At 37.6% G+C, this 10,510-nt stretch overlaps 1 protein-coding gene across 4 annotated transcripts in view; it reads right to left on the bottom strand.

The window, feature by feature from the left end:
• Positions 1 to 696: 696 nt before the first annotated feature.
• The window catches only part of GRIA3 (glutamate ionotropic receptor AMPA type subunit 3), a 391,700-nt gene continuing 381,886 nt past the window's right edge, over positions 697 to 10,510 (bottom strand). For 2 of the 4 annotated variants that reach the window (XM_056125840.1, XM_056125838.1), the window contains exons 15-16: positions 9,723 to 9,970; positions 697 to 2,893 (exon numbers count right to left, since the gene is read on the bottom strand). In XM_056125840.1, the coding sequence (XP_055981815.1) occupies positions 9,725 to 9,970 (246 nt within the window). In that variant the 3' untranslated portion in view covers positions 697 to 2,893; positions 9,723 to 9,724. Of the gene's footprint in view, positions 2,894 to 9,711; positions 9,971 to 10,510 lie in introns of those variants that run through there. The other 2 variants (XM_056125841.1, XR_008794065.1) reach the window with 2 other exon arrangements.

Below are 10,510 nucleotides of genomic sequence, written 5' to 3'. Positions count from 1 at the left end.
AAGTAATTGAGAATAACATAGAAATTCATCAGTTCTAGGAGTTTGGGCATCTCACTGAGAGGTCATATATGAAGATGAGAAAATTTGGACTAATGTTAGGGTCAAGAAAGGCCTCTGAGGAGAGAGTGAAACTGGTTCCAAAAGGTGGAAATGACAAAGAATGAATATAGAATACCTTATAATCAACTTTTTCTTATTTGTCTTCAGTTTGTGTTTAAAGAACATTTTTTTCTTGTTAAACAGAATAAATAAGTAGTAAATTTAAACTTACTGTTAAGCTTTCCCAATGATTACAGAGCTTAGAATTGCCTTGTACAGTATAATGATATTTTTTCATTGTTCAGGTACTTGATGATCCTTTAATGTCTAGGGTTGTTTTCTAAATTTTATTTTATTAAAGAATGTGATTTAGAAAGTCATTAATAGTTGGGTTTTCTTTAGTTACATATGAAGTCCTGATTCTTGTTCATAGTTGATCCCGCCAAAACTAATATAAGATGTTGTTGGTACAGTTCCATTTAAATTTAGCGATCTGAGTTTGATGTGTTTGTAGTTCAGGTGGGAGAGGCATAATTCTTTATGAAAATGCCCATCGGAGGGGATTGTGATATTATTAGCAAATCTGTGGTGGGAAATAATTAGTGAAGAGAGGGCATCTGATTCTAAATAAAATTTAAATGAATTATAGAAACAAAATTCTTTCTTTACAATTTTATTTACAAAATGTATTAAAACTTTGTACAATACCTCATAGCAATGAGGCTCCATAATTTTTCCCCACACATGCAATTTACACTTTACGGCCATTAGTTTGCTTGGCAATTATTCTGTTCACTGAAGTACAGCTTTAACAACAAAAAGAAAAGAATTGAAAAAAAAACCTCAAGTTACTACCGCCAAACTCCCATAGCTTGAAGTTAGTAGCAGAAATTTGAAGCAATCAATGTTTTTTTAAACATGCAAGTTTTTTTTAAAAAATAACAAACCAATTTACCTGCCTCTTCATTCTCAGTGAAATTTCCTCTCTGAAAAACTGATTTGAGTCAATAAACGTAAATTTATCTTTATACAGTGCCTATGAAAACATTTGTGTGTAGGTTGGTTGGTTTGTTTTACACAACTTCATATTCACACAGCATTAGCTTCCCACATTGGGACATTATAGCATTCAAAAGTTGAAAATCACAGTTTCATTAAAACAAAACAGAACAAAAACACAACAGGTTTCTCTTTTTTTGTTTTTGTTGTTCAATACCATTTAAAAATTGACAAGTGAGTTATTTGCTTATGACACCCTTTTGGAACGAAAGTCTATATTACACTTTTCTGGAAACATTTCCTTGGAAAGAGACTTCTTCCTTTCTTTTCTGAAGTCAAGAGCAAATATGCAGCGAGTTAACTAAGCATCTAAGGGTCACACTTGGGAAATGAATTCAAGCTCCAAGTTTTTACAGTCTGGAAACTTCTCGATCCACATCACTGATGAGAGCATACTACTGAACTACAGAAAGCATACATCGTTATATAGGAGGTAATTAGTGAGCAGAGGCTATTTCCTCAGACTGTTCTGATGATGCCAAATGGCAGGTACACAATTAGTTACTTGATAGCCCATGGAACAGTGGAGCGATCTTCTGAGAGAGTCAGTAGAGAGATTGCTCCAAGCAAGGACCTGGGAGTGATGCTGAGGCCCTCAGTTTAGCAGTAGGCTTGGGAATGCATTTTAGTCTTTGCAAACTAGGAAAGGATACATGCAGTCTGATGGAGAGCCACGGGCAGTGACAGGCAACAGCTGGTAAGACAGACCTAGCAAGAGTAAAGTCAGATTGAGAACTATGGTCTGAACTCACCGGCCTGCCTTGATACCCGGTCCTGTCTCCATGGTATACACTTGAAAGGCATACTTAGCGGAGAAGCAGAGCTAAACACAGTGTTGTTTCTGAGAAAGATACTCTAAACACATTTGGAAGTATAGGCAGCTTTCCCCTTACCTCAATGTGAAATAATGCAACTATATTGACTTATAGTTCACACTGGAGCAAGAAAAAACAGATCTGTCGGTGAAATTCCAGGCTTGGAAAACCTGGGATCCATTTTAGGAAAGCACCGAGAGGTTTGCCTGATAGTGCCCATCACTTGCTATGCACAGAAGACAATTTTGAAAGCTCTGTTAATCCCTTCACCAAATGCGAAATTACCAAAGCATTTTCACAAGACCAACATGAGGACACAGAGAAGTCACCATTTAGTCCCTCTTCCAAAGTATTTGAATTTTTGAAGTCTTGCATTACATTCTAAAGATATACACATTTCAGCAATGTTGAGAGGAAATAGGGTGCACAGAATATCACCACCAACAGGAAATACCAAAAACATCTGATCAGCAGATCCTAGAAGAAATGCCAGTCCGTCTTCCCAATCACAGGGAGTCAGAAATTATATTTTTAAATTAGGAGGAAGTAATCATTTTAGCTAAGATGGGCCTATTTACTGAATTGAAATTTTAAATTTGTATGTGTGTATTAAAGAACATGGTTTTGTGTTTGTATACTGTGCAGTGGTATCAAAGAATGGCTTTTGTTGATTTGACTTTTTTAATAAGATTTTTTCTTTTCATACTGGAATCTTTCATGTCCATTTTTTTGTTGGTTTTATTTTTTTTCAAGCAAAGCAAAAAGATTTCAATGATGGTTTCCATTGTCGCAAGTCTCAGAGTGTTCCATAAGGCACTGAAGGAAAAAAAAAATCAGTTTTTCCTATTGAAAGGTCATTGCACCATCAGCAATACTCATGTCATGCCCGACATCAAGGAGAGTGAAATCTGGCTCAGGATCCTTGAAGCAGCCACGTTTTCGGTGATTCCTCTTGTCACATGCCTCCATTGGAAAGGGATCTGTAATAGCAAGGCGGGATTTAAATTTGAATGGATTTTCTAGTGGGAATTGGGGAGTTTATTATGGGTCAGTCTACCTTGGACCAGAACCATGACTGTTTTCTTAAATCGGCATCTATGGGGGACTCTCCCAGTTTTACTAGACTTACACAATGGATCTGTTCATATTCTTCCATTTGATGTAAATGCTTTGTAGAAGATAAAATTAGGCATAGTCACTACTGTGGATTGTACTAACGAATACAAAAGTATTGCATGAATTCTATCTCAAGACATTAATAACTTAGGATAGTCTTAGTAGCAAGTAAACATAGATGTTCACAACAACTACACTGAACTGTGTACTCTAACTGTAGAACCTGTGACAAAAGAGTAGTTATTTACTTATGAAAGAGGGCAAAAAGCACTCTGTGACTTATTGGATTGAAGTCCATTTTGAGTGAGAAGAAAATGTGGTGCTCATTGTAAGTAGGTGTCTGCTTGATCTTAATACCTACAACCTTAGTTATTAAAGTTAGTAAGTAGTGGGGGCTGGAGTGATAGCACAGCAGGTAGGGCGTTTGCCTTGCATGTGGCCGAACTGGGTTCAATTCCCAGCATCCCATATGGTCCCCTGAGGACCTCCAGGTGTAATTCCTGAGTGCAGAGCCAGGAGTAACCCCTGTGCATTGCCGGATGTGATCCAAAAAAGCAAAAAGAAAAGTCAGTAAGCAGTGCATGGATTTTAAAGTTACTAAATTCCAGGAAAAAGAACAATGATCCTGTAAATGGGTTTGGCAGTCAAAGGGGTTTTGCCTTGATATTATGGACCTGATTGAGATGATGACACTGCTCTCCTATTGATGTTTGGATTAGTGTAGTGCAATTCATTTGCTCTTAAGGATATTGTTCTGCCTTTTCTTCAAGCCCACATCACTCCTTTTTTATTCTTTGCATCTACATGAATGGAATAATTTTTCTCCTGACTAATACTGAATTCTATTCTCAAGGAGTGAGTGATTATTATCTAACACTGACCCTGGATTAAAAGTATCTGTAATAATTTCAAAGGTGCATTTGATTGAGGCCTAAAGCTCCAAAAAAGGCTTAATGATCTGCACTGTAACACTGTCCTTCCTTGTTCATCGATTAGCTTGAGTGGGCCCAGTAATGTCTCCATTGTGGGACTTGTTGTTACTGAGTTTGGCATATTGAATACGTCACCGGTAGCTTACCAGGCTTTGCCGTGCAGGCGAGATACTCTCGGTAGCTTGCCGGGCTTTCCGAGAGGGGCGGAGGAATCGATCCTGTCTCGGCCGGGCTGGCGGTGCGCAAGGCAAACGCCCTCCCCCTGTGCTATCGCTCCAGCCTGGCATAATGATACTAATGTGAAAATAGGAAAATATCTTATTTGAAATGCTTAGAGTTCTGAGTCACATCTATCCCAGAATCTTGGAGAAAGTGTGTTTGTTATGGCAGAAAGACCCATGTCACCTCCTCCCTCTCCATTGGGATGTTGCTACTTAGTCATATATGTTTTGAGAGGTCATACAATCTTTTTGTTTGTTTGTTTTTTGAGCCACACATCGCTGTGCTCATGGTTACTTCTGGCTTTACACTCAGGGATCACTCCTAGTGCACTTGTGGGGGTTATATGAGGAGAGAGACAGAGAGAGAGAGAGAGAGAGAGAGAGAGAGAGAGGTGGTGCAGGAGGAAAACTGGGGACATTGGTGGTGGGAAATGTACACTGGTGAAAGGATGGGTGCTAAACATTATATAACTGAAACCCAATCATGAACAACCTTGTAACTGTGTATCTTGCTGTGATTCTATAAAAACATTTAATAATAAAAAATGCGCTGCATCAACAAAATGTATTTTCTAGGTAAACTAAATAAAACTGTCCTAGAGGAAAAATGGAATTATTTTTCTTAACTTCAGGTATCTTGAGGTCTTCAAATTAGATGTATTTAAAACTTTTTCTGAAGAAACCAAAGAAGCCAGAAATATTTTTGAACAGCATGAAGGAAAGAATTTTTTAAAATTTTATTTATTTATATATTTATTTGCTCGAGCGGGCCCAGTAACGTCTCCATTGGAGACTTTGTTGTTACTGTGTTTGGCATACCGAATACGTCACGGGGAGCTTGCCAGGCTCTGCCGTGCGGGCGAGATCCTCTCTCGGTAGCTTGCCGAGCTCTCCGAGAGGGGCGGAGGAATCGAACTCGGGCCGGCGATGTCGGCTGCGTGCAAGGCAAACGCCCTACTGCTGTGCTATTTATTGTTTTTGTGCCACACTCAAAAATACTCAGGAGTTACTCCTGGCTCTAAATTCAGGAAGTACTCCTGGAAGTGCTCAGAGGACCATATGTGATGTTGGTGACAGAATCTGGGTTGGCTGCATGCTAGGCAAGTGCCATGCCTGCAGTCCTATGACTCCGGCCCCTGGAAGGAATGTTTATTTAAACTACAGAGACAATTGTGGTGAATCTGAAATGCTTGTTGGTTGGTCACATGCCAAGGCATGCATAAGGGCCACTCACTCAGTGGTTGGTCAGTAACTCAGAGAGGTATCACATAGTGAAGAGTCTATCTACTCTCTAGGGTACTGGATCTGACATATGTATGAGTCAAACGATCTTGTACCTATTCTGACCACAGCAAATGAGTGAAGACCCTCTCCAATTTTCAATGGTGTTCTTTATTTTAAATCAAATTTCACCTCATCATATTTTTACATTGATTTTCCTTTGAGTCAGTCTTTCTGAAAAGATTGCTGCCACACAAATGCCTGGGGCTAGCTATAATAATTAGCAATAAAAGTAAAATCTCAGGGTGTCTCTCAATTTATGCCCTTTATTAGAACTTGACAGTCTGAGTCAACCAAGAGAACTAGAAATCTGATACCAATTAGGTAACTGATTAATAGTCACTAGAAAGTTTTCCAGATCTTGGAAAACAAAAGAAGAATGTACAAGTACCTCACTCTTCATTTAATAAACATATTCTTCTTCACTTTTCATCAGCAAATTGAGAACAGCATATGGTTTTTTTAATTTCCTATTCAACCTGCTTTGTGGCTCTTTAAAAATCAAGAAAAATATTATAGGGTATATAGTTGCAATAGTGTTAAAGTTTATCGTATTAATGTTCAAAATTACTGCACTCCATCACCACCAAAGTCCCAGTAATCTCCACTACTGTCCCTACTTGTCTTCTAGTCTGATCTTCTCCACTGACCTTCACTGTTTTACAGTTGGTTATGGATTCTAATGGCAAGGGTTTGTTGTTGTTTGGTACTGTGTATTCTCTTATTTTGAGTCTCTATATTCCACAGATGAGTGAGATCGTATTGTATTTACTCTTTTCGTTCTGATTTATTTCACTTAACATGAAATTTCATTTCTGTTCCATTGACATTACATAAAACTGCATGTTTTCATTTTTCCTTATAACTTCAAAGTATTGTAGGGTATATAGTTGCAATAGTGTTAAAGTTTATCATATTAATGTTCAAAATTACTGCACTCCATCACCACCAAAGTCCCGTAATCTCCACTACTGTCCCTACTTGTCTTCTAGTCTGATCTTCTCCACTGACCTTCACTGTTTTACAGTTGGTTATGGATTCTAATGGCAAGGGTTTGTTGTTGTTTGGTACTGTGTATTCTCTTATTTTGAGTCTCTATATTCCACAGATGAGTGAGATCGTATTGTATTTACTCTTTTCGTTCTGATTTATTTCACTTAACATGAAATTTCATTTCTGTTCCATTGACATTACATAAAACTGCATGTTTTCATTTTTCCTTATAACTTCAAAGTATTCCACTGTATGTATATACAACTTCTCAATTCATTTCAGGAGTTGGGCATTTGGGTTGTTTCCATATCTTGGATATTGTACTATAATAAGTACTGCATTGAGAATAGGTGTGCATGTGAACTTTAAAATTAATGTTTTTGCATTGAGTGGGGGATAGATGCTGAGAAATGGAATCACTGGGTTGTATGGGAGTTCTATTTTATTTCTGATAAATATGCATACTACTTCTCTTATAGGTTGACAGGACAACATTCTTATCAGCAAGGAATGCGGGTTTCTTTCTCACCATATCCCTGCCAATTGCTTTGTGCTTCTTAACTGACACCTGCAAGGTTTTTCCAGTATCCTTCATCTACTTTGGAGACTAGTTTATGTTTGAGGAACATACATATTTGCAAAGGTTCTCTTTTCATCTTAGGGTTGTTGTCAAAGTGGTAGTTAACTGGTTAGGAACTTCTTTCTTCTTTTCCTCTTCCTCTTCTCTTCCTATCCTCTTCCCCTTCTTTATTTTCCTCCCCTTACATTCCTTCCTTTCTTTCTTTAAGCTACATGCTCTTCAATAATGGAATCTTAATACTTCTCTATTTTTTTTTGGCTTTTTGGTTCACACCCGGTGATACTCAGGAGTTAGTTACTCAGGAGTTACACAGGAATTACTCCTGGTGGTGGGGTTCAAACTCAGATTGACCACATGTAAGGCAAATGCCTTATACATTGTACTATCACTCCAACCACTTACTATTTCTTGAGCTAGCAATACCAACATGACATGAGAGCTTGTGAGAAATGTATAATCCAAAGCTCTATTCCAGACTTGCTGAATCAGGATCTTCACCTTTATAAGATTTTCAGGTAGTTCACATGATCATTCACACTTGAAAATCAATTCTATGGAGTTTTAAAAAGAGACCATGGTAGCTGGAGAATAGGGATGTAGATTCTTAGATAGATATAATGGCTAATAAGAATGTACAGAAGTGTGTGACCCTGATGTCTGTTTCTAAATGATTTGTTCTGTGAAAAGTAGGAGTGGTTGAATATATAATCTCTTGTTGGGTGCATAACTGGTATATATGGAGGCTTTTGAAGTCGTTTAATACGTTTTTTCTTAAAAAGTAGGATATTCTCAGGATATGATCTCTATTTGATAGGACATCAGTGGGGTTTCAAGGTTCCTGGAGATCAACAGGTCATAGAGGGTTGTAGATGACATGTTTTAGCAAAGAATAAAGCTATGGGAAGAAAGCCTGGATTCTAGTTCCAAAATTACTAGTAACTAGTTGTGTTGCTTAGAATAAGTTGCTTGATATGGTAATATCTTAGTTTATCTGAAAAGGAAAATGCTTTCTTAACTATTACATCTAATGCGAACTTGGAAAACTGCTATGCAGATGTAAGGTGTATTATTTATTTGGATGCCAGTATCTCAGAATTTAGGATAGTTATATTATACTAAAATTATCCATGTAGTAACTAGCCTATGGAAAAGCAAGTAATGTTGCCTGGCTTGTATTTGGTCTATATAATATACCTAAGAGTAAAATAGTTTAAGTACATCAGAACATTAAATGTTTACATGCAAACAATGCTAATTACAAATGAAACCATGCATTGTGCATTCAGCAATGCAATGAGAACACTTTGCTAGTGGGTTAGCTCAGGATAATGAATATGTGTGGCAATAGTTGAGTCTGCAGTAGGAAAAACAACGAGCAACTTCATTAAACAAGATAATGTGTGAAGGTGTGGTGAAGATACTCGATTGATTCGGATAAAATATTGTTTGAAATTGACTGAATTTAGATCTACAATGTGAAATATGTGGAGGTCAAAATGAAAATATATTTGTAGATATTCAAGTGCGCTGACATTGACTCATGAGGTCAAAATTATCCACCTGAAATAAAGGCTATGAAGTTGCTAATTGTTAATTTCCACTTAATATGGGTATTTTAATGATGAAAGATGCATCATAGTGGGTCTGTATTGTCTCCTGATGTCTCCTAAACACTTACAGGATGGAGATATCTACCTAATTCAAGCTTTCTTGTAAACATATCTGAGTTACTTGCCGGGTTTAGGGTGTAACTGCCAGAATCAAGGTGCTATCAGTTAGGTTCATCTAAGTATGAATTTGGGGGCAGCAAACACCAGGGAACCTAGGTGGTCCTTTAGGATACACTTACCTGAACATAATTCCAAGAAAGGGATAACAAAAGAGCTTTAAGATTAAAGAAATTATCTGTCTTTAAATTAAGAGAACCATATGGAAGGCTTGCATTTCTTAAGGTGGAAGTGCCTCAATGTTTGGAGGGCCACATCTAGCAGTACACAGGAATACTCCTGGCTCTGTGCTCTGGAATCACTCCTGGTGGGCCTGGGGGACATATGGGTTACTGGGGATAGAAACCTGGCCAGCTGTGTGCAAGGCAAACTGTACTATTTCTCCAGGCTCCACTCCTCATTTGAACATAATTTCTGGAGAAGCTGCTCTCATGAGAGCTGTGCACTAATGGTAGCCTTAACCACAGGTGGCTATCGAACACTTGATAGTGTCTAATTTAAGAGAAGATATACCATAGTATAATATGTGTCACAGACATGAGGCCTTTGAAAGAAGGGATATAAAATATTTCATTTTTATATTGATAATACTGTGAAGTATAATCAAACAATATATATCACTAAATTAATTTCATTTGTAGCTACTTTAAAATGTGACTGTTAGCACTTAAAATTACACGTGCAGTTCACATTAGGGACTTAAAATTATTTCTATCAAATAGTGCTGCTCTAGGAGTTCCTTTTCCTTTGGGGTCAGAGAGTACGATTAAATCACAACTAAGCTATTAGAAAAGCTACTGCCTGATAAGAAATCACAGCCACTGTTTTTAAAGAGTCAAATGGTTGAAAAGAATAGACATTACTAAAACACTAAACAAAACTAAAAAACAAGCAAATAAAACAAAGAGATTAACATATAGACACGTAAGGCTGATTAGTTTACTAGACCTTAACCGTACCCCTAGATCTTAACACTCTCTGTTCCATACACGTTGTAGCCTTCTCTGTATGTAGCATAATTTTGAGTGTTGGTGGCAGGAGCAGGCTTAAAGTTTTGGGTGTTCTTTGTGAGTTTCATGCGTTTGGACTCTGCCCGTGATTTGTAACAGAATTCTATCAAAGCCACCATCATGGCCAGCCCCAGACCTCCGACAAGTATATAGAAAACGCCTGCCACATTGCTCAAGCTGAGAGCGCTGGTCTTGTCCTAAGAGAAATGAATAACACGATTAGTTCTTGGGGGAGAACAGTGGGATATTATAATACATTACAACATTACAACAATACAGGATAGTTCTAAGTCATAAAATAACTAAACATTGATGTAAGTGTTGACTTAACTCTGGCAACTGACTGATATTTCACAATGACCAGCAAGAAGGTAGACTGTGCCTCTGTTGACAATTTTGATCCTAACCTAAATGTTCTTTTATTTTGGGTCATTAAGTTCTTTAGTACCTCAGAATGGTGTCTGCAGTGAAATAAAACAACACTCAGCTATGGGAGCAAAAGTGTAAACACAAGCACAATTTATTCCTTTGCTAGTCTCTATAAACAGCATTTGCCAGAGTTGAGCTATGACGTAGCTCTATAAATGTAAAACTCTTTTTATTTGGGAACTTGAAGCACTCTTTCCCCTCTCTGACCCGCAATTCTCCCTTTTCCCTTGACCTCCCTGTGACAAACTTGTCAACACCTGCTCCTTAGGACACCAGGTGAGAATATTAGTGGTTCCTGCTTTTCTTAT

The sequence above is a fragment of the Sorex fumeus genome, unplaced genomic scaffold (assembly GCF_029834395.1).
Source record: "Sorex fumeus unplaced genomic scaffold, SorFum_2.1 ptg000058l, whole genome shotgun sequence".
NCBI lineage: Eukaryota > Metazoa > Chordata > Mammalia > Eulipotyphla > Soricidae > Sorex > Sorex fumeus.
Note: the sequence above shows the minus strand (reverse complement) of the source record. Positions and strands in the feature narration are given on the sequence as shown.